Here is a 24709-nt window from a genome sequence, read left to right on the forward strand (position 1 = left end):
CTGGATTCTGGGACTGGGATTATAAGGTTTACAACGAGACACAACATTCAACATGAAATTTCATAGACGATAGTAGTCGCAATAAATAAATCAATTCATTTTAAATGATAAGGTTCGCACGCCCACCCCGTGCCACGCTCTCGCCGCTCTCAATCCCGTTCAATTAGTTGGAGGAGAACAAACGCTCTTCGCCGTGACGCCAGACGGAAAAGTCTATGCCACAGGTAAGGACAAATAAAACCAAAGGAACAAAAAATGTTATCAAATCTAATACGATGACCGTAATTAACTCGTATTAAAATAAAAATAATTGTGTTACAACAGGTTATGGCGCTGGCGGTCGTTTAGGCATTGGCGGTATCGATTCTGTTTCACAGCCCACTTTGCTATCTTCACTTCAGCACGTTTTTATAACAAAGGTAACACTCATTTCTTATTGTAATACGCCCCTCCCATTTTACAAGTTTGAAACTCATCGGTAATGTACTTTAAATATACAATGCTGTAGTCGATAAGAAGGTGAGAGTTATTTAGTCTCATTGCTAAGTGACTCTCGTGTTGTGTTATACTACACGGCAATACAAGGAATGGTGTGCGTAGCGTATGCGAGTGACTCGCTATTCCCTGTGGTGTACTTCATATCTTTGTGTTTTCAGGTGGCCTGTAATTCAGGAGGCAAGCATTGCCTAGCGCTTTCCTCTGACGGTGAAGTATACAGCTGGGGTGAAGGTGAAGATGGTAAATTAGGCCATGGGAACAGAGTGTAAGTGTAAACATTACTTTAAGTAATTCAAACATTGTCATTTCAATCGCGATGAATTTGCTTAGTTTTCTGCTTGTTCAAAGTGTGACACTAACTTTGAAAAGACATCTTTTAAGACTTTCTTCAAGTAAGATGTAAAAAATGCAATCCGATAACTTATAGCGTAATAGTAGCATATTTTTATTAATCTTAATAAACTGGCTGTGATATTCAGTCAAACAGACAAAGCTGTAGGATTAGAGATACTTGAAGGATTCTATTATTGCTATGGACTTTAAAAAGAACAATATTTGTTTAATTCTTAGGAGCTACGACCGTCCAAAGCTAATAACCGCTCTATCTGGACTGGAAGTGGTAGCGATCGCTTGCGGCGGAGCGCATTCCGCGTGTCTGACCGCGCGTGGGCGGATATACACATGGGGTAAGGGCAGGTATGGGAGGCTCGGACATGGGGACTCTGAAGATCAGCTGGTGCCTAAAATGGTAAGAATATACGTATATCATAACCTCTTAAACAAGCATTATTTGATGGCATGTGGGAAAGAATATTACTTAGTAGCAAGTATGTATGAAATTCAAAATAATATGTTATATATTTGTAATAAATGAAAGCCTTGTAAAAACGTGTTTAAGATTATCATTGACACACAACATACACGACTACTTTAAGTATCTTACAAATTATGGTAGAAAATTATTTGGAGAGATTTCTACGAAGTAGCGGCTTAGTTGGATTTCATTATAAAACAAAATAAAATCAGGTTTTTCTTATAACAAAGTTCCGTACTTTCAGGTGGACGCATTATCGACGTATAGAGTGATAGATGTCGCCTGCGGTTCAGGAGATGCGCAGACGCTTTGCATCACTGATGACGACAACGTCTGGTCTTGGGGAGACGGTGACTATGGGAAATTAGGTACGAATTAATGTAGATAATGTAGATGTAATGTTGACAATAAGCTCTCACTGTATGCTAATAAGGTTCAAAATTAAATGGGTGGGTACGACGAACAACAAAGCTGTTTCAAAATTTGATAATGAGCATTATTGTATGTATATAAGGTCCAAATACAGATTAAAGTTGTAATGTTTCATTGCTAGTTCGTTATGGATAATCTAAAAACCTATTAAGGAAGATAGAAGTATAGCATGGTTAATGTTTCAGGTCGTGGCGGATCAGAGGGCTGTAAGCTTCCTATGCGAATAGACTGCCTAAAAGGTCTCAGAGTTATCAAAGTAGAATGCGGATCTCAATTCTCTGTTGCTTTGTGTCAATGTGGAAGTGTTTATACTTGGTAAGTTGGTGTCTATTATACAAAAATCGAGATCTGCTTTACAAACTTAATATTGCGTGATTACGTATTTAATATTGTTTAGCATTAATAGCCAAAATTCTACAGTTCAGCTCCTTTATGCCCTGTTCTTTATACTCGGGAACTTTTGAAATCTGATAGTGTTCATACAGTTCAGTTGCAACAAGCCACTTTTGTTTCATAGGGGTAAGGGAGATTACCATCGACTCGGTCACGGCAGCTACGAGCATGTGCGTCGACCAATGCGTGTTACTGGCATGCAAGGAAAGACTATAGTATCTATAGCTACAGGTGAGTCCACATTATCCAAACTAATATTATAAATGCGAAAGTAACTCTGTCTGTCTGTCTGTCTTTTCTTCACGCCTAAACTACTGAACCGATTTGTGTGAAATTTGGTACAGACATAGTTTGAAACTTGAGAAAGGACATAGGATAGTTTTTATTACAAAAAATAAAAATAAAAAATAAAATTTATTACGGACATACTATATAATAGTGCCATCTATTGGTCAAATGTCGAGCTGTTCCTATGCTCCGTAGATAGATGGCGTTAATCGCGCAATGGTGTCATTACACGTGTTCGGTTCATGTTATTGTTTTAATTCATCGGAAAATCCATCAGAAAAATGTAAATAAACAGTAAAAAGGTGTAAAAAAAATAATATTAATATAATAAAAGTTTTACTACAAAGAAAATGCTCTAACGGAGTATAGATAATTCTATTAGTACTACGCGCAATGGTGTCGATCGTTACACGAGTTCGGTTCATGTTGTTTTAATTCATCGGAAAAAAGTAAATAAATAGTAAAAAGGTATTAAAAAAATAATAAAATAACATATAAAAAATATAATACTACTTTTAGTACAAAGAAAATGCCCGAACGGAGTATAGATAAATAATCCGAGTTGTCACTATGGTCGATAGATGGCGTTGGGATCGAAATAGATCGCGCTATGGTTTCGTTACACGCATTTGGTTGGACATAGGATAGTTTTTATCCCAAAAATCCTGCGGGAGCGGGAACTTCTCAAAAATCCCGCGAGATCGGGAACTATGTGAGTAAAACAAAAAATCTGCCGGAAGTCACTGTTCCACGCGAACGAAGTCGCGGGCAAAAGCTAGTATACCTATAAATGTTTATGGTCACATTTTCTGAGGCCGTTAAAAAATTTCGAAGTGAAAAATATAAACATGTTCAAACTTTTTTGTTTACTCAAAAATATATATTTTTAGTTCATAATAATATTGATTAGAACCCGTCTGGCTTCGTACGATTACTAAATACTCTACCCCTACCCTACTCTATCCCATCTGGGACGATTCAAAAGTTAGTCATGTTTACAATTTTATATATGTAGTAACTAAAAATACTACCTCAATCTATGTCTAGGGAGTCTCCACTGCGTCGCGTGTACGGACAGCGGCGAGGTTTACACGTGGGGTGACAATGATGAGGGACAATTAGGAGACGGGACCACGCTTGCAGCTCAGAGGCCTAGGCTTTTGATGGCTTTACAGGTATGTATTTATTGTTGTTAAAAAGTACATTTTTTTTTTTATATGTGTATGTTGTCTTATTTTCCATGTGTTGTACTAAAGTAAACATGATTGTAATTTTTCATTATAGGCTACTTCAATTTTGAAGGTTTGTCGTTAGCTTTTTCTATTCTTTTACTAGAACTTACGCGTGATGTCACTTCTGTGTATAAACTTAACGAATTCATTACGCCAAAAGCTCTTCTGAACTTTAAACCAGTTTGTCTTTTTGAATATACGTTTCTATTTTTTTTTGTCTTCAGCATCTTCAGCTGTTATCACCCCCCGTTTATATCTACTTCCTATTCATCAATATGCTATTTCCAGGGTAAACGCGTAACTAAGGTGGCTTGCGGCAGCGCTCACACTGTAGCGCTGTGTGTGGAGGCGCCTCGCGCGCCTAGACCACCTCCACCGCCGCCGTTAGAATGCCATCTGCTAAGAGATCTGCCGACACAACTTATATGCAATCGATTGGTAAGATAATATATAAAAAAATCCTTAATTTGCTCTTTAATTTCGTCGATTAATATGCTGTACTTATATTGAGAACGTTTAAGCTAGCAGCTTCCCAATAAGCTTCTATTGAGAACGTTTGCTAAAAGTAAAAAACAAGAGTTCTTTGTCTCGAAGCAAAAATGTGAAAGAAATTTAACAGTACTTCTTGAGAGTTTCATTCATTGCATTTCATTTCAGTATAGAGCTCCTGTTTTGTACTTTTTTACTACTTGCTCTACGTCGAAGGCAATTCGTGGCCCGTGGGAATGAAAAAGCTCTCCGTTGAGTCCTGGGGTACTCGCCCGGTAGCAAGCATGGGCACTGAAGAACGTGATAGTGGATAACACATCAGTAAACGTTGTCTTTTTTGCAGGTATTGTTGCATCAATTTTCGGAACTGGTTTGTCCAAATCTACCGTTATTGATCCTTGACGGTCCTCTAGATCAATTAAGGACCCTGCTGTTCTATAGCGTTAAGGAAGCGGCGTTTAGAAAGGTGAGTACTTTTTGCTGTCGTTCGTGGTAGATTAGATCAAAATTGAAGGTTGTATGTGTCTTTAAATCTACTTAGATTTATTCATCAATTAAGGTTCAAGCCTTAGGCCAATACAAATCCTCATACTTATGGCTATCTCAAAGGTCGCACATTTAGCTTACATTTACGTAATTTTGCCACTTCAAAGGACATTCGCAAATTATCTATTAAAGGCTTCTTTAACTTATATTTATATAAGGAAAACAGCCTCCATAGACCGACTTGGGAACGAAGAGACGAAAAACTCGCTCAAATATTTGAATTTAATTCTTTCGTTTGGTGAAATATCACTTACCTTCACTTTAGAGTATTACACTTAATTTAAAACCCCCAGGCAATAATGGCAACAATGCTACGTGAGCGTCAACACGGGCCTGTAGTGGAGCTGTCCCGCGTGGCGGCGCGTCGCGCCCGGCGCGGCGGCAGCGGGCTGGCGGGCCCCGCCGGCATGCGCTCCGTGTTCGGGCAGATGGTGGCGCGACTGCCCGCGCTCACGCAGGAGGCGCTGGCGTTGCCGCATCGCGTGTGGAAGGTCAAGTTTGTCGGTAAGTAGTGATGGGACAGTCGTAACTTAGTTAAATGTTAAGGGAAATTCGGGGGCTGAACTTGCAACACGTTGCGAGCAGTATTTTAATAATTGGCATGGTTTAATAATGATTAACATTAAACATATTTGCATAATCCATATTTTCATAACCAGATTCAGTATTACGATCACTACGCATAAATACTGCTTATATAATAATAACTATGAATAATAAAAGCATTGTTAAAATTATGCGGAATGTTATGCCAAAGTATATTACGAATATTTTTTTATACTAAGGCTGCCCGTATAATTTTCTTTCTTCTGGTTTCTTTGTAATTTCCTCAGTTAAGCAAGACTTCTGATCTGATCAGTAATTATTTTTGTACACAAACTATTCCTGCGTTTAATTAAAATAAAAACGTGAGAAGAATCATCTGAGATGACTCTTTTCATTATAAAATACCCACTACACACATACAAGTTACTTACGATTTAAATATGGTGTATATCTAGGTGAGAGTGTGGACGACTGCGGCGGCGGCTACAGCGAGAGCATCGCGGAGATGTGTGAGGAGTTGCAGAACGGCTCGCTGCCGCTGCTGATGGCCACACCCAACGGACGCGGCGACGCCGGCGCCTCCAGGGACGCCTTCCTACTCAACCCCACTGCTAATACACCGCTGCATCTTAACTGCTTCCGATTTCTTGGTAAGTCGAATTTATTAGTATGGAGAAAAGAATGGTACCATTAAGCTGTTCTTAAGTATTTGTTGAAGCTATGTTTCTAATGGAAAAAAGCGTAGCCATTTACGACGACTGTCGCAGTCAGAGAATACATCAAACAATAATGAAGAGACGAAATAAATAATTGCTTTTTGGACTAATGCGGTAGCAAATTAGATGACTGACAGATGACTACCTTAGGAAATAAACCTTGTATAATGTAAGAAAAAGCCCCTGCAAAATCCAATAAAATCAATTATCACTTTGCGTACGTGAGACCACTTTGGTACACATATAAAATAAAGGTAGGAACCTTTATTTTATATTACTGACTACACACAAATATCAAGTTAACATCTTATTTCATCTGCAGGTGTACTAATGGGTATCGCAATCCGTACCGGTTCGCCCCTATCTCTCTCGCTCGCTGAGGGCGTATGGCGGCAGTTAGCAGGACAGCCGCTACGGCCGCAAGACTTGGCGGAAGTGGACAAAGACTTCTTGCCGGCACTGCTTTGTATACGGGATATGACGCCTAGTAATAAGGTTTGTGACGTCATGGTTTTAGCTTTGCTAATAATCGATTAGGGTATTCAAAATAGATATGACTCATGATCCAAATTGATTGGTTTCTTTGTAGCTCTTGAAAAAGACGATCTGGTAATGAGTGGAAGGCACAGATGTCGTTCCAAAAAATGTTGTTAGGCTATTATTTTTTTACTGCAACAGACAACGCTTCATGAAATTTGTTAGAAGACAAACGGTTACTGTGATTCAAAAGTTAACATATGTATATGTAATATTTTGTAATCTTATCGGTAGGAACTACAAAATCTCGAGCTTCCATTCTCGATACCGTCGGCGGCTGGTCATGAAGTGCCGCTATCGACCAGGCACAAGAGAGTCACGCCTGACAACAAAGACGAATACGTGCAGTTGGCTCTACACTACAGGTACGTTAGTTATGGTTTTGTGTCTTAACTTGTTCGAATAGTATTTAAAGTATATTGAGCTTAATTCGTGGGAGTTAGTCTGAAAAATTAACTAGCACAAGAAGAAGAAGAACAGTCACCTAAAGAATTGTTTATAAAATATACCTTAACCATGAATAGCCAAGTAGTTAGGTGGCCAGGCTAAATCCACTGAACGCTACGTGTGGCGAGTTCGAACACCGCGAATGATAAGCATTTTTGCTATCCACGAATGCCTTTATTGAGTCTGAGTGTCTCGGTACATATCACTTAAATGTATGTGAAACCCATCGCAACACTAGAATTAAATTAGTGCAGTTTTATTATCATTCTTTACATCTGTCGTCCGCAGACTGCACGAGTTCGACGAGCAAGTCCGCGCGGTCCGCGACGGCATGTCCCGCGTGATCCCCGCGCCGCTGCTGGCGCTGTTCACGGCGGCCGAGCTCGAGACCCTCGTGTGCGGCTCGCCGGACATACCCGTACAGGCGCTCAGGGCCTCCGCCACTTATAAAGGTACTCTTTTAGGCTGCTTTTTTATTTCTGCCATGCGTATATATACTATATTTTTATGTAGCCTACTGTGTCCTGCTAATAGGCAAAGGCCTCCTCTAAAATCGAAGGATTTCACGATGCCCTATTCTGGGCCACATAACACAACCAGCCTGCACAGCATATATTATTATTTCCTTTATTTAATTGAGACATGTTTATAGAATAGAATAGAATTTTGAAATGCTTAGGATGACGTTTTTGGAATGAAAGACTAAAGGTACAAGTTGGCAGCCGACCGCAGGCGACAACTGCAGACGACATGTCGCAACGACACTACTGGTTTCTATGTATTTCTATGAAATTCCCTCCGTAGTTAGCGACAGGAAGCTAGCGACGCGTCGCCGAGCGTCAGATGTCAGTGTCGCCCGACCGCAAATCAGTAGTGTCGCTGACGCCGGAGCAACAACACGTCGAGCGTGTTTCATTTAAACGACAATACTCTCTGAATTCTTTCATATCGCTTTTCAAATGGTTTTTGATCAGTATTGAATAAGTTCCCTCACTTGCTCTGCGTTTAATCATAGGACATGTGGCTTGTCGTCTATTTCTGTATAATAAAAGCAAGTCATCATCATCATCTTCCTCTTCTAATAAAAGACGTAAAAAATTGCGATCACTATTCTCAAACACGTCAGACATCTTATTTCACGGACCGCTCGGAATCAACTGGATGCCATCTGCAGTTGTCGTCTGCAGTCGGGATCAAAATCATGACTGCAGCGACAGAACGCAACGACGTGTCGCGACGACATAAAGCGACGACATGTCGTCTGCAGTTGTCGCCTGCGGTCGGCTGCCAACTTGTACCTTTAAGGATGTTGGTGAAAACGGGGATAAGACTAATGGAAATGCAATTGGCGGCGCTTAATTTTATTTCATTGTCATTTTATTGGTTTGTCAGGTGTCATTCCACTATTATTATTGTTCGCTGTATGTAAATATACGCTGTACGTTTTCCTGCACCAAAATCTGCACGTTTTCCTGAAAAATCTTGGGAAGATCTTTCTTGAAAAAGTTTAGTTGTAGACAACACATGTAGTTCCTAACACTGGCGTTTGTTGTCAGGTATCGAGCCCAACGCGCCACTAGTGCAATGGTTCTGGGAGGTGATGGAGGAGCTGTCGGGCAGCGAGCGCGCGCTGTTCCTGCGCTTCGTGTGGGGACGGACCCGGCTGCCGCGGGCGCCGCAGGACCCGCGCCAGAGGGACTTCGTACTGCAGGTAACATTATACTACTATATCTCGCACTTATGACGCCGACAAATACCCAAGCTGCCTCGATGTTACTTGTATTGCGCAATATCGGTCATTTTGTATCAGTCCATCTTTCTTTCAGTACTCGAAAGTTGCTAAAAAACAAAAAGTTATGACGCGTTTTTAGTAAAAAATGTAACTAATCCCGCTTGTTGTCGGTTTGTAGGTTTTAGACAAGTACCAGCCGCCAGATCACTTCTTGCCGGAGAGTTACACGTGTTTCTTCCTTCTCAAGATGCCAAGATACTCATGCAAGACTGTGTTAAGGGAGAAACTGAGGTAAATAGAGATCACACATTACGAGAATTTCAGTTACGCATCCTAGGTCTTCCTTTCGCTTGTGTTTTTCTCTAGATTGTTATCCAATCAAACATTGTCAAAGAATTGAAGATTATTTGTCACCATATAACCAAACGATACTTAAACTGTTTACGAATATCCTCAGGTACGCGATCCACTTCTGCAAGAGTATAGACACGGACGAATACGCGCGCGTGGCGCTGAGCGCGGCGGAGCGTGTGTCGTCCGAGGAGTCGGACTCGGAGGACGCGCCCGCGCCCGCCGCGCCGCCCGCGCTGTACTCGCTCAGCCGCCCGCCCACGTGGCTCTGAGCCCAGCCCTGGACCATACACGACGACATCGCGCTGCTCGCGGCGCGGAACGTGTGCGGTAACTGACATACAACCTGTTCGTAACATGTGGGACTAATGCTTCTAGGCCAGCCGTCGTAAATCTTGGACCTCGCTGTACTCGCGCTGCATGTGCGGTAATTGACTGTAAAGTTTACGGAATAATGTTGGACATTTGACTGTCGAATTTATAAAATTCAGCGGGCTTCCGACGTGGCTTTGAAGTAGCCGACAACGACGTACGACACTACTGTGGTACCTGACTGTAGCACATGGTTGGGTGAAACAAAAACGAGCATCTTTTAATATGAACGTGTGGTGTCGAGTTTGCGACTTCATATGAGGACAAACTGGAGATAACCGGCAGCTCCCATACTCGCCTCTAGTATGACAAATAGTTCAGCACTGTTGAACAAATCTCTCTCTATCGAATACAACCCGCTTGGCACATTTACAGTGCCTGCATATCAGTCCGTCATTGAAGTTCTAAATTAGAAATCGTGATGTACACATACATATTCTCCACTGCAATTTGCGTACATTTAAAATATTTATAAGTATGATGTCTATTTTGTATTTGTGAAATCTGAGAAAATGATGTAATAATATTTGTTATTTTTTTAATCGACATGTTTTAAATTAAGGTTAAGGAGACCAGAAATCTGTATTTTTGTGTTACTTGTATCAGCAAGGACCATTGTCTTCGAACTATTTTAAAAATTATTTAGATCTATGTTACATTGTTTACTTGCAAGTATTTCATACTAGTCGATAACAGTATGTTTAAGGACGAAGCTTCATTAGTATTTTTCTATACGAAAACATTAGTGAGGTGTTAAAGATATTTGGCATTCGCACGATATAATATATATTGATATTGATTGAGCGATGTCTCTGCGAATACTCTGAAAATCAATTACTCATTGTAATCATGATATTTTACCGTAGTAACACTTTTAAATCTATGTTCACTATTTTATTAAGACTTCCTTATATTGTGCGTACAATATAAGTTAACGTTACTTGTGTAGCAAATTGGATTTTCAATTACAGCATTCCATCCATAGCCTAGGACACAAACGCACGAACAATTTTTATCACTAAAAATGTATACAACGAGAAGGCAACACTGCCACATTCCATATTGATTAATGTAATGCTTTTAAATCTCTTACACGTCGTTTTAACACATAGGATCACTAAACTCAGTCCTCGTTTATGTTTTAATTCTCACAAATGAATGTTACAAGTAGTGCAAACTCCTAAGTTGCAATGTTTGAGCAATAATACTTTAAGCCCGAATTGGACTGAGTTTAGTGGCACAATTCGTTATTTTTAAGGAACGATGAAGCCCCAAGGAATGGCTTAATGATGGCGAAAAGGAATGTTAAAGTATGCGGACAACGACAAAGCATGTATATAGAATGTGTAAGTTCCAAATTTTAGGCGGAGAGGTCCTATTCAAGGACCTAAAATGACCAACAAGATATACACAACAAATATAAAAAGTTCAGTATTAATCGGTATTCGAATACAATAGCACAATTTCAAAATTAATGCGTTTATCACATGGGCTTTGGCAAAGAGCCACGTAGTAAGATCTCAGAAAATTATTACAACTAACAAAATTACTAAAATGCAAAAAGATACAATTTAATAGAAATTGACTGAATAAATCATGGAACTGTGATGTTATTGGCATAAAGCGAGGGTACGGTTGTATTAGATAGGATTTGTAAGAATGCATTTTCGCGGATCAAATGTTATAAAAAGCTAGTCATTTGCTGCAATTTATACGTAGGTCGCCGGCAAGATGTTAATGCAAAATTAGATCGCCACTGTTGTGAATGCTGCCTGGGTCTTAGATATAGTCGTTAACATTATCATCTACAACTTGTTGCCAATTATATAAGTAAGTAATGAGTTAGTAACCAATCAATGCAGGGTGAATCATTGGCAACACTGCTGGAATGCATAATTTAAAAATGGCAGTACCTTTTCTCAACTAACCTTGTTACCTTGCCATTTCAAATATAAATCTTTATTAACCACATTTTACAATGAATTTTGGAATTATGAAATTGATGATTTAATTAGATGGGATATGAAAAATATAGTAAAGACGTTTCATAACACTTCACTAGAACAATGTTGTAACAATGTATACTTATTACATAAGACCTGTGTTAAATGCAATCGATTGTTAATGTTGTTTTTTTTTTATATTCTACTAAATATACCAATCGCTTCATTGTTTGGTGAATGCAAAGTAACTGTGTTGTTTGTATGTATCCGAATCCTATCTCGACAATTATTTATTGTAATTATATTAGATCTTCACTAAATAGTTGCTTTGCTAGTGATGTTAATCTGTAGGCTTTTGGTGCTAGACTTTCACGATTAGTCTAAAATTTTGATACTGAAATAATATAGAATGCACAAAATAAAACAGTACTTTATGTCAATTATTTTGCAAATATTACTCATTTCGTTTGTATTGTATTATCAGATTTATGTTAAAATTGAGTATTTTTGTTAAAATAATTTGATTAAAGAAATAATTTACCCTAATGGTATTGGTGACAGCATCCTATGTCCATTCCTAAGCCTATAGTGATAAATTAAAACTTGCAAAATAGATGAATGCCATTGAAACCTTAGTACCATAGTAGGTAACAATTAATTATGTAAAGTTAGTTAAAATCATTGCTACTTCACTAGCCATTCATATGATATATTATTTTTCGATACCTAGCCTTTTCTATTGTCTCCAATACTTACCAATATTCCTTAACACCAAAGAGTAAATAAGTAAGGAAAATGACTGTTCTTTCTCTTGAGATCTGAAACTATGAAGCTTTTTTGTGATCTATCTGTGCAGCATTATTTATTTTATACATGCATATTATAAAGTACTATAAATAAATATTTAATTCAACACTGTGTTTTATTCAAGAATATTTAAGTGCAAGTCGGACTCGCGGCACTTAGGTTTCTATTAAAATAGGCTAATGTATAGCAAATCATCATCTGTGAAATTTTCTTTAATTAAAACTTCAGCTATAATGATTCAAATCTGTTCACAAACAGATAGTTGAACCTCAGTAATAGGGTTCCATTTTTACCAAAACCCAAAAATTTATAAACCAAAAACTTAACAAGTGTCAATGTCAAATGTTATTGAATCAAAAATTTTGCAAAGATACAAATGTTTTATAGTTCCATTTCACCACTCTCTTATTTAATTATTTAAAAGGTATTTAAAATATGGGGTATAATAAAGACAGTTTGGTGTTCACATGATTTTTTTACTATATAACTTACATCTTGCCCTTAATGAAAATAAATGTACTAAAATGATCACAAATCATAATATGCAAACAATTGTGGATTACTTCTTTGCCTTGGGTTTCAGAGTGAAGTATAAGATCAGGGCACCCATGACTGCGTATGTTGCCTTGGCGGTCTGGAATAGAGGAAATGATATTTAAAAATCTTATTATAGTTTACTATAATTCCATTAAGACTAGGTTGATAAATCTACAGAATACTGATTTATTTGATGCTTAATTTGCTAGTGACAAAGGAAACCATACAGCGTTTTAAAAAAAATAGAGGTTTGCCTATGGTAGGCAGTGAAGGAGATTGCGACTGCACTTCGAAACATCATTGCAAAAGAGGCTCCTATAGGCATACTAGATAAATAGGAATATTCTAATAAGAATCTATTAATGTTTTTAACACGTAATCATTGGCTCATTGATTTAGACTAAAATTATTTGTCAAAAAATCAAGAATAAAGATTTATCAGGATTATAACACATCTCAGGTTTTCAAACATAACTAGTTTAATAGACTTAATTTGAGAGATAATAGTGCTATAAGCAGTTACTGGTTGAGTTTCTTTTTTAATGCAAGTAGTGAAAATACTGATAGCTGCCAAGAAGAATCTCGCGACGCAGTTCGTCATGAAATGTAACATAACCTAAAATGCAAGTAAATTATTTTCTATATGATTTATATTGCCTTTAGATGTACTTACGTTAGCTCTGCCTCGGTTTGTCTGGCTGTTGAAATATTTGGACAAGCCCTTCAGCTGGGATTCATCGACAGAAGCGTCTCCGGCCATTCTACAAACAAATATAGAAAATTAGCAATTAAAATAAGTTTTAAAATACACTTACCCTTATAAAAAATAATAAACCTTCATAAGATCTAATACATAGATTCAAAATAATACAAAATTTGGGAAATTACCTGATAATATATTATTTTAGACCTTATGTAATAACGTAAAGTAGTCGCACCTTACGTCCTCTATCGTGTCAAATGCTGAAGTTTTAGGTATTTATGACATCGCATTGACAGTAACATTTATACGTTTCGCTTAGGCGAATGGTCGTAAGAGTAAGCGTGACAGCACATACAAATGCTCTAAAATCTAATATTTCAGGAACATGCGATTGCACTGTCGGCTAACGATGACAGGTTGCGTTTTGTTATCACACAATATGCAAATCATGATTTTTAGACTGGTTATCCAACCAAGTATTCAGCAGGTTTCTCATGAAGTAGGATTTTATCTTGTCTTTCAAATCACGATCTCGCTAATAGAACTTTGTTTCCCAGTATGTGCCTGTGCCCTGCAGAATGCAATACAGCATATGACGAAATTGAGCGACTTAACTTAAAGAAAGATCCCAATTCCTCCATGAATGCCTGCCTATTCTTTTCGAAATACTAAATATAGATAACGTGTGTGTGATCATACCATTGTATTAGCTGCCTATTTACATTTTCTTCTTATTTGGTTTCCCTGTACTTCTGAAAAACTTGTAGTATATAAATAGCCCAGCAACAAGACCCATCGTCGCTTTAGATGTCTGAAAACAATGTAGGGATTAATTCAGGTTTTTGTTGAGCGAGGACGAAAACCTAGGCTTTCTTTTACAAAATACAAATTAAAATGTCAAGGACGAAGTAGCTTAGTAGGTACTTGGCCTACTACCTAGGCACCTACCTAGGTCCACTTAAGTAGGTAAGCTTAAACATATCCATTTAATTAAATACCTTTACAGGAACAACTTTACTGTTTATTTACAGTTCAGTATCCGATCTACATCCAACGACAGTGAACACACACTTCTCACATTCAATATTATAGAATACTAGCTATTGCCCGCGACTTCATCCGCGTGGTTAAAAGATATAAGAAATAATTTTTAAAAACGAATTAGTTTTTTAGAGTTCATTCAATATGCTTCGTATTTGTAAGATGTATCATTACAGCTCTGCTCCTATTAATCATAGCGTGATTATAGGTATAGATATATATCCTACAGCCTTTCTCAATGAAGATAATATCTAGCACTAACATAATTTTTCAAATACAAACTTTCATTCCCTATTTTTCCCTTTAGGGCTGGAATTTATCAAAATCATTTCTTAGGCAATGCTGACGTTATAGTAGCTATATTCATGCAAAGTCTCAGCCCGATCGCTTTAAAATTGACAATGTTTCATACAACCTTTCATCGCCTATTTTAACACCTTGGGGGTGAAATTTTAACCCCTTGGGGGTGAAATTTATCAAAATCCTTTCTTAGCGGATGCCTACAACATAACATCTACCTGCATACCAAATTTGAGTCCGATCCGTCCAGTGGTTTCGGCTGTGCGTTGTTGCATCACTATGTCAGTCAGTCACCTTTGAGTTTTATATATATAGATAGATATACAAATTATTTTATTCAGTCACGTCTTTCATTGGTTCTCATTCCCACAGGCACGAGTATTGTTGATTCAAGCAAAAGTAAGACGGCAGAATATATCATATATACTTACGTTGGCTCTGCCTCGATTTGTTTGACTATTAAAAATGCGGGCAATGCCTTTCAATTTTGGATCATCGTCTTTCCCATGTCCTGCCATTGCACTTTCATGCTATTTCTTTTTAATTTCAGAAATCAAATAATATGATGTTTTTTGAATTATGTAATATGCGGAGAGATACCGACATAATTTGTTACATATTGAAGCATGGCGTAATTGACACATTATTATGTTTTTAATCTTAACAGCCTAATACACGTTCCTAAAAAGTTTTTATTTTGAGAACAAGCGTGCCTTCTGCTCTGATTCTCTGCTGATTTCTGGCCACTACGTGCGCCCCGCGTAAATTAGAAAATTAGGCGCTATCAAGTAATTATTCGTCGTTTTTGGCACAGGCGGTTGATCTTCTTTCATTTATTATTTTCTTTTCCTAGGGCCAATAGTAAGTGTAAAAAGGTGGGTTTCGAAACCAACTTGGCTATGACAGACACATCTTTTTCTCCTTTCCGTGCTAATGATACGTCCTTATTTTTTTTAACGCAGCCCTTTGCTAGTTTTTCCTTTATTATTGAATTCCACGCACATCCGGCACTTCCTCCAAAGCCCGTGTGCGGACACTTCAGGCACTCTAGTAAGTGCGATGCATTACGTACCCAAGATATGAGTGACGTGAGTGTCGCGCCACTAACACGAAACCAAGGCATTAGAGCGCACAAATCGTAACAAATTAGCCAGGAAATGATTAGAAAGGCAGTATAATTTGCATTTTGTAAATGCGTTTAATTGTTAATCCATGACTGTGTTCCTTTACATAACACTTCACAAAACTTAATTATTTATTTTGAAAATCCTTGGGTGTTCGTATTTTATTACCTATACGCCCTTAGTATACGCCATTAGTTCAAGAGCTCGTAAACGTCAAAAGTATCAAGTTTTTCTTTACATTTCAATGTTTTTAACAATAACACGCGTGTGATTAATGAACGCTAAATAACTGGCTACATTCTCACCATTTCATTTTTAATTCAATTTACCGCCCTTTTTTTGGTAAATTTAATCTACCCTTTAACGAAATAACTTCTTCAGAACTGATGACGTAGGTATTCTTATTTACAACAACCTCTGCAATACTTATAGACAATACAAAAAGTGTCAATTATAATTAAAAGCGAATTTTATAGTGATTTCATTAATAGAAAATAACAACTGTACAAGTCAGTATATATTGCAAAAGACAATAATTCTTGTGTACTTATCAATTACTTACAACATAATCTCATTCCTATCGGAACTTAAAAGCTTAACTAATGATGGACTAGTATTCAATACAATGAGATATATCAACATAATACCATCCAACCATCATATGTATCAAAAATATATAACACTTTACACTATACAAAACTCTTTAGATTGTTTCAATTTTATTAAAAAGCCATATAATTAGGACTTTCCAAACCAAATCACATGTAGGCTAATTAAGTACGCCGAATTTGAGCGCGTCGATACTTGTAAACATTTAATCTCTAACAAATCTCTTTCAAAACGCGACAATATTGTCATTTATAACTAAATATATAGCATACACTATCAAATTATGTTGATATTGTCCTCTTTTCACAGAGAAGATCACAGTTTAGTTAGGACCAGTTGTTTTTTTGCTTTGACATTTATATTGCACTAAACCCTATGTTATATGCTAGAGCACCACTTCAAATGTAAGATATTTCTGATCCAGCCACTTAAGCCACGTCATTCGCAGGCTCTAGAGCTTCCCTTGTCATATGAACCGCTGGCCCTGAATGCATGAGTCCACTTAAGTACACTTATAGTATGAGGTCCTCCTCCCAGTCTTCTTTCTGTCTCTCGGACACGGACACTGAGGGCCGCGACAGTTGCTTGAGCTCGTCGTGCATGCGCGGAGGAATGGGGTTGTCACTGAGGTCAACGTACTCGAGGGCGCGAGATCTTGCCATTCTGTCCACATCGATTTCTGTAAAAGAGAAGAAATCATTAATGTTTTTGATAAAAAAAAAGTAAAAATCTTGAGTATTCAACAGCTGAATTACTAAAAGAATACAAGAAGTATTCTTTTAGTAATTGAATATTGAATATTCTTTTAGTATTCTTGTCAGGCAATAATCAACAAATTTACTTTTTAACACAGGTTGTCAAAGGACATACAAAAAGCTTGTCAATGATTACCTTACAGGACTGTTACTATAAAATATCAAGTACCAATGATCTGATTGTGATGTGCAAGCAGAGTGTGCAGGCTGGGGCACTGGAAGGTGATGTGGGGCAGAGCCACAAAGGAGTTGTGTGATATGTCCAGCCGCTCCAGGCAGGCTAGTGTGCACAACTCATCAGGGAGCTTCGCCATTTGGTTGTTGGACAGGTTTAAATCTGGAAAAAAGATGTGATGCTCATCAATATAACAGATTGTAATCACTTGATGAAAGATATTAAAGGCATAATTTTGTTATAAAAAATGTTTTGTTAGAGAATAAACTATTAAAAGATTTACAGTAATTTATAAGTATGTACCTGTAATTAAACTAAACTTGACTGCAAACTTAGGAGGTATCTTAGTAATAACATTGCCGCTGAGATCACAGCTCTTGAGTTCTGTGTGTCGCATCAAGTGGTACACAGCATCAGGTACTTGCATCAGCTGGCATTCCGATAGGTCTGAAAATAAAACAATATTCTCTATAAGCCAATGTTATGCTAAACTAGAATTGTAATTTGTGTTTGTTTCTAAGAAGGATAATCTTTTTAATTTAAAGTAGAAAAAAGCATTTATAGACATCAATTTAAAACTACTGAAATAAATGTATGAACAAAGAAAACTTTGTCTAAAAACTGATCTAGATACAAGACTAATCAGTAAAATGATCATTGCACAATACTAATAAGATTCAATACAACAGCTAAGTAGGTTAGCTGGCAATCAATCCGTGTTTAGAACGGAAATCCATTACATCATTATAAGAACTTTTATCTGTTTCAAACACTGTTAGACATTCTAAACATACCTAGTACTTGAGTTTTCTGTGCGTCTTCGCATTTTAAAACCACTCGAGTCACGGCTAAAGCCATCGTTAAATATACGAGTAGACCCAATTAACTAACACCGGTGGCTGCAACTAACTAGGAACGGGAACACGAGTACCGCTGCGTGTTCCTAGAGTTATTTTTAAATCCATAAGATTCCAGTTCGGCCGTAAACGCGAACAAACCAATTATAACGTTTATAATTTGCAGTTTAATTTGTGATTACACTGTCAGGAAACGTAAATATTCAGGTTAAGTGAAGTTAATACTTTGTTCTAGATTTAGACTATTTATTATTTAAGCGAATTAATTAAAAATAAGTCTTGTTTTCACAACTTTCATCGAGAATGACGTTTCAGTAGACAGAACAGAAAGCTTGACATTTGACAATCAGCTGAAAGTCAGTATCAAATTTCAATCATGGCTGCATATTCTCATATTTCTGGATGACAGCAAGGGTAAAATGATTTTCGAACGAAATGAACATATAATTTATTTTTTTATTATTTTGGAATTTGGCACGGCTCTATTAATATGAGACCTAAAAGTAACCGTTGAATTTATGTTATTTCATTATTTTCTTTCACTTAACTGAATCTGTTTTGGTTATTGTGTAATTTATAGGAATTTAGGAAACTCTTGGTTGTTGCTAGCTACTGATAATATTGGAGAATCTCATGTGGCCCTACTTTGAATGGAGTATTGCGAAGTACCTTATAGTTCTTTGCTATAGGTATATTATAAGCATCGTCTTATTAAATTGTCTAGAGTTACAACATAACAGCAAAAAGAGCAACAAAGACTCCTCGTTACGTCTTTTTTTCTAGATTACATTACACTGTAATAAGGTATCAACATTAAATGAATCACGCATCGTTTACCTACAAGGAAGTGTATTAACGAGCAGTGACCTCTCTACCAGCGGCGAGTGTCTCTTTATGGAATAAATTGGTTGGGTAAGGCCAACATGTGTTCAGCAAGCGAGTTCAAGTTTGTAAATCATACGCACGCGCATGTGAGATGTTCTAAATCGATCGTTCGAATGGCGGCGCCGACGACTATGGCACGGAATTGTTACATGTGCGCTAAGCTTCCGCGTTAGCATTCTTTGTGCTTCAGCTTAGAAATGTTCCGGGATCCGATATGGATATGTATGTGGAATTATAGAAATGTTATAATATTCCTATCATACCACAATGTATTTTTTTAAATGAACGGTAGAAATTCAAGGCAAAGGCGGTTATTAAAAGTACTGTAAAGTTAATAACATTGATTAAGTACTTAGATAGTAATGATCATTTTTTAAAAGCAGTTCAAGTCTTCGGCTTAATAACATTAAATACATTATAACGCAGAACTATTAGGTAATTACAAACACGCAAATGAAAAAAATAAATCCGCGTTCTTAATCAGGGCGTTCGCATGCAGCAGAAATAGAAAATTGTACATTTTAAAGGTGGATGCATGGTTCAAAAGATTTTACTTTTCCAAAATAAGTAGATAAGATTTTTTTGCGATGTTTTGTTCCTTTATGACAGTTGAATATTCTATTCAACAACGTATCCTGGTAAGTAAAACGAAGTTTCGCTGTAACCCATTCCGTAATAATGATTACTACCAGGCGCTAAAAAATAGGATTATTTGTCACCGAATTACAGTATTTACCTACGGTTGCATTTGTCGGTGGTGAGTTTATTATGGTTGAATACCATAATAAACTCACCACACAAATAACATACCTACATGATTTATGGAATACAAAGACGACAGTGACACGGCAAAATTAACGAGGCGGTTTATTTTAAGATATCTAAAGGATAACATATAACATTCAGTCTTGAGGAGACACGTAGATCCTTTAATTTAATTAGAAACAGATAATTATATATATATAGGTAGGTACATGAGTAACAAGAGAACTGTTATCAATAAGATAATAAGAAAGTGATACGCGCTATCAGAACTGGCAGACAGCGCTACTTTTCAAAGTCGTTGTTTACACAAATAGTGATTGTGTATTAATGAATTAAATAAATCCACATGAAATTAATCCGCGTTACAAAGGCCAGTTATTATTCCAGGTCGAGCCGGCCTCGCTTAGTTTCACAATTTTTACACGATATCTTCGTTTACGAAAGGCGAATGCAACAGAACACTCATTTGAGCTACCAAGCGGGGTTGCGTAAACGGGCGTATTTCGCGTAATTATTCATTCGAGATAGAGCTTGCGATTATCAGCGCTAATGTTACGTGTTAAGGTTGATATTTGATTGTTGTATTTTGAATAGATCGTTAATGGCGTTTCGTGCCGTGTTGAGGCTCCATCTCCATGAAGATGTCCCTGACTTGAGCTAAGAATTAAACGAACGTAACACCTGTGGCAAAAAGTTGCGGTAGTGTTATGTTACAATACTGAGATTTGTAGGAAAAAGTTTTAATTACGCACATCTATTGTACTTACATTGTCATATCAATATTACGTTGTACATATCTACCTTATACCTAGGTACTATGCTGTGGAATCTGAAGATATTGTTTATTTCTAGCACGAATCACTGACACCTACACGTCTTAAGTTAGTCTGTAATAATTTGCATCTAGATTATCAATATCTGACAAAAGATTCTAAGTGCTATTTATATGTGTAATTTTATTTTGTAAAGCCAGGTACTATAACGTAAACAAGCTTAATGTTTTCCATTTGAATTGCGTCTCGTTTTCGGAGTTTTTAGATAAAATGCTAAAAGATCGTTTACTTTTGACAACATAAGATTCACTAGCCATGCCACTGTACTATTGAATTAATTGCCCGCTGACATTTTTTAGAACGGAAATTGTTTCAGAATTAGTCTTACTTAAAAAAAAGTTTTCGTTCATTCCAAAACTAAGTATATGAATAATATATTAGCACAGACACTTATTTGTAATTTTGTACGTCATAATTAATACTAGCTTATGAAATACTGGCTCGTAATATCGTTTTGATGTTATTAAGCATCTTTGAATTGGAAATCCGTATATTCTGTAATGTGTGTTATGGGTATAGTGAAGTAATATTTCTCTCAATTCGTCATCAATGTATCATAGCCGTGTTAATGTTGCAATAGCTATAAACACGTTATTTTATGCGTGTATCTACAGGTGCTTACCTAGTTAATAAAGCACGTAAATCACTTGTGACACGTATATAAATAGCGTCTTTATTTACTCCCGGTTAAGGTCTATTTTGGTTATTCTTACGACTGACTGTTACTATATTTTTTTTAATTTAGTAAATTGTTACAACTACATACTTATGTTATGTTAAGTTAATGCTAATGTGTTGGACGCCTAGTTGTTAGTAAACACTAGGCATGAATAAGAATATTGATTTGTTGATGTTACAATTTAGATGCTTTGTAGCTGTTAATGAAAATAATCAAACCCGCTACTTTAACCGCTATTCTATAGATTTCTTTTAAAAATGTTCTTAATATTCGACTTTTTATCCGTGATTTTAGGAAAATAAAGAATATCAAAGAAGCTGCACGGATACCCGAAAGATTGAGATCACCTCGCCAAACCCACAGAGCGCGACGCGTCTCGGGTTCGACCCTCGCGGAGGACAAGCATTTGTGTAATCTACGAATGCTTGTCTTGAATCTGGCTGTCTTTGTGTATGTGACTTGAATGTTTGCGATACCCCCGTGAACAATGCGGTAGTCATTTTTAAAAAGACAATGTTTTTTTACCTGACCTGACCCTTAGTACTTACCACTATTTATTATAGAAATAGGTTCAGTCTTTACTAAGGCTTGTAATAAATTTTTTGTAATGAGAGAGCGAATAGCAAAGAAATGCAACATAATCACGACAAATAAAATCAATAATTGCTAATAATGCTATTTAAGATTGATAAAGTAATCAGCTGATTCTATTAGTCACTTGATAATTCAAAACGTCGTATCCGTAAACGCAATAGCATTTCATTGAACTTTACTGTGATTTGTAATGCACTTTTAAACTCATTTGGCCTTGTACGCGAGACTAAGGCCTGAAGTCGAACAGGTGTTTTCTATTTAATAAAGTTATGGAAAGAAAAAAAAATGCCTATTAGGAATTTAATAGATTATATTTGGCTGGTGTATGATTGATTGTTTGTGGTAGTGTGTTGTTTATCATACACATTAGACCTTGAGAGTGAGAGATGAAAGACAAAGAGTTCCTTGTTTTACAGTAGGTAGCACTGTGTTTTTAATACTGTAGAGCATGGGGAACATGCTTTTTGGTTTTATTCAACAGATTTCAAGGTTTTGAAAATGATTTGGTGCTTAAAGCATTTTTTTGCACAAAGAATTATCTGCCGCAGTTTTACCGTCTTTGACGGGGATGAAGATATCTTTTTTGATGCTTGTAAACAGTATCTTTTAAAGATAGCACAGATGGCTTTTTTTTTAAATTATGATGCATCTTTAAATCTTGTATTCAGTAAGCTCAACGTACTTGTTTAATCAATTACAAAATCATCTTCGAAACGTATTATACGCGCAATATCGATAAAGATAAAAACAAAAGAATATTGTTTATTATTTACGTTGTTAGCTACCTTAATTGCGTTATATTAAACACATTTCTTTTTCCAAATATTATATTTATTATTCATTCGGTAATCCGTTTATTACGAAGCGTTATTTAATATTAATATGTGCATCTACTAGGTCACTGGCCCAACGGAATTATACGTCATGGCCATAGTCAAAAATTCATTGACAAATTCTCACGTCTTTTAACGCTGTTAGTAAACATTTACCTACTTATATAGAGGCCACAATTCTTATGTTGTAAGTAATTAATTTCACAATGATTGTGGTCACGATATTTGTTGATCTAGTTCTAAATCTATAACAATCTATATTTTGCTCTTTTCTATTGTTGTTTTATTGAACGATAACGTATCTATAAATGTTTTACGCGCTATGTCAGGATGGTGAAAGGATAAATGAGAGATAAATAATTATTCAAAGCCTATTGAGCCTTATATTTAGGTTTGTAGAATATCTACTATCGGATTAACGAACTCAGATTTTTGTTTTTTTTTTTAAAAGGTAAACAAGAATTGTTTATGCAGCGCTGTTTTGTTTAATTTGTATTTTCCTATGACTTGATAAATATTAATGTTTGTTATTTAGACTGGATAATTAATTTATGCTGAGTGTTAAGTTGAGTAAGTACGCACCTAATTGACTGTTTTCCTGTGCATCCTCGCAGCGTCCCACCACGCGGATGATGGCGCGCCCCGCGAGTCGCGCGCAGATCATCATGGGCCGCACCCGAGGGTCACCTTCCTCCGCCTCACTGGGCACTCTTGCACCGCCATCGTATTCCGTAGGGGGCCTCATCACTGCACTTGATAATTAACAGTCACTGCACAATCCCTTGGTTCAGGTCACTGCTGAGTCACGACTATGAAAGTCTTTCACAATCTGAAAGAGTCACGTATCATCTACCACCGCAGCAAAACGCGATGCGCCTAGGTCCACGGTAGCACTCTGGTAAAATTCGAGCGCCGCGTTTCGCGCCAGCCTTTATATCGTTGCCAAAACAAAGAAGCGTGGTGCGGGAGGGAGAGCGCAACAATAACAAACTCTCGTCTCGCTCGCACCGTCTGCTGCGCAGTTGACGCAAGTTGGCCGCTGGCGGAAGCGCACGGAAATATAATGGGAGATGGAGCCCCGTCACGGGTCCTGCCACAAAGGAATCGATGATTTCTGCTTTGGTAAACAATCCTGCGATCTCGGTTTCAGTGGAGCGCATTGTCACGTCTTCAATAAGAGCATTGTAATCTCTGCGGGCCCGTTATCAGATTGCATTGTTTGTGGGAATAATCGGCGTTTGAATGCATGTCGTTGAGCTCAATGTGAAAGGCTGGGCTGACGGCCGAACATGATTTTCCAGCCTAATTCACAACATGCCATCAATGTGGTACATGTTGCAATTTATTGCGGACGCGTTCGATGCGAAACTTGGTTACGATGATTTAAAACTGTTTAATTTTTGAGTCATAACAAGTTGTGCATTATATTTCCTGAAATTATGCAATTAGTTAACTTGTAACAATCTTTTACTGTCAAAGATGTTTCCACTATTCAATTCATTTAGTTTTTTAACGACCTTCATTTGCTTTGCCATGCGATCGATCGTGATCAAAGAGATCCATAAGAGAGTGTCAAAATCTTTCCGGAATTCGTAACGCATCGTTCAAGGACTAATTACTCAAATAATTTTTGTTTAGAAAATTGTCTAAACGATCAATCTATTTGAGAAGTTTTCGACTTCTCGATGTAAGTTCAAGGACCCAGCCTAGGAAATGTATTAGGAAAGAATGACAATCGCATTGTAGATACATAGTTATGTATTATTTACGTGCAGATAATTGCGTCAATTAAAAACTTGACGTCTATATGTCGTCCGTTCAACGCACTGCCTTGATGTTTCGGCCAAAGAGAGTCGTAGATTTTCGCCAGCGGTAA

The 24709-nt window shown here is 37.0% G+C and overlaps 3 protein-coding genes across 4 annotated transcripts in view; 1 reads left to right on the forward strand and 2 right to left on the reverse strand.

Moving 5' to 3' along the window:
• The window catches only part of LOC113493964 (probable E3 ubiquitin-protein ligase HERC2), a 39567-nt gene extending 27318 nt beyond the window's left edge, over positions 1 to 12249 (forward strand). Inside the window, exons 52-69 of the mRNA XM_026872026.1 lie at positions 113 to 224; positions 325 to 419; positions 657 to 763; positions 1069 to 1246; positions 1557 to 1680; positions 1930 to 2059; positions 2262 to 2368; positions 3473 to 3600; positions 3946 to 4095; positions 4490 to 4612; positions 4986 to 5196; positions 5694 to 5888; positions 6277 to 6449; positions 6726 to 6856; positions 7227 to 7390; positions 8495 to 8649; positions 8849 to 8961; positions 9128 to 12249. Of these exons, the coding sequence (XP_026727827.1) occupies positions 113 to 224; positions 325 to 419; positions 657 to 763; positions 1069 to 1246; positions 1557 to 1680; positions 1930 to 2059; positions 2262 to 2368; positions 3473 to 3600; positions 3946 to 4095; positions 4490 to 4612; positions 4986 to 5196; positions 5694 to 5888; positions 6277 to 6449; positions 6726 to 6856; positions 7227 to 7390; positions 8495 to 8649; positions 8849 to 8961; positions 9128 to 9293 (2562 nt within the window). The 3' untranslated portion in view covers positions 9294 to 12249. The remainder of the gene's footprint in view (positions 1 to 112; positions 225 to 324; positions 420 to 656; positions 764 to 1068; positions 1247 to 1556; positions 1681 to 1929; positions 2060 to 2261; positions 2369 to 3472; positions 3601 to 3945; positions 4096 to 4489; positions 4613 to 4985; positions 5197 to 5693; positions 5889 to 6276; positions 6450 to 6725; positions 6857 to 7226; positions 7391 to 8494; positions 8650 to 8848; positions 8962 to 9127) is intronic.
• A 360-nt stretch (positions 12250 to 12609) lies between these two features.
• On the reverse strand, positions 12610 to 15336 carry LOC113493965. Its single transcript, XM_026872027.1, has 5 exons — positions 15156 to 15336; positions 14106 to 14194; positions 13569 to 13574; positions 13354 to 13441; positions 12610 to 12777 (listed from the first exon to the last, which is right to left on the reverse strand). Exons 1-5 carry the CDS (start codon positions 15240 to 15242, stop codon positions 12703 to 12705), a joined length of 345 nt encoding a protein of 114 aa, XP_026727828.1. The 5' UTR covers positions 15243 to 15336; the 3' UTR covers positions 12610 to 12702.
• A 563-nt stretch (positions 15337 to 15899) lies between these two features.
• On the reverse strand, positions 15900 to 23751 carry LOC113494490 (leucine-rich repeat-containing protein 57). Of its 2 annotated transcripts, none has more exons than XM_026872859.1 (4): positions 23416 to 23751; positions 17691 to 17834; positions 17382 to 17549; positions 15900 to 17136 (listed from the first exon to the last, which is right to left on the reverse strand). In XM_026872859.1, the coding sequence occupies exons 1-4, from the start codon at positions 23576 to 23578 to the stop codon at positions 16970 to 16972; spliced, it is 642 nt and encodes a 213-aa protein (XP_026728660.1). In that variant the 5' UTR covers positions 23579 to 23751; the 3' UTR covers positions 15900 to 16969. The 2 variants fall into 2 exon arrangements, with proteins under 2 accessions (XP_026728660.1, XP_026728661.1); XM_026872860.1 differs by lacking the exon at positions 23416 to 23751 and adding an exon at positions 18182 to 21778.
• Positions 23752 to 24709: the final 958 nt, after the last annotated feature.

Source organism: Trichoplusia ni, chromosome 5, assembly GCF_003590095.1.
Source record: "Trichoplusia ni isolate ovarian cell line Hi5 chromosome 5, tn1, whole genome shotgun sequence".
In the NCBI taxonomy this organism is placed as follows: Eukaryota; Metazoa; Arthropoda; class Insecta; order Lepidoptera; family Noctuidae; genus Trichoplusia; species Trichoplusia ni.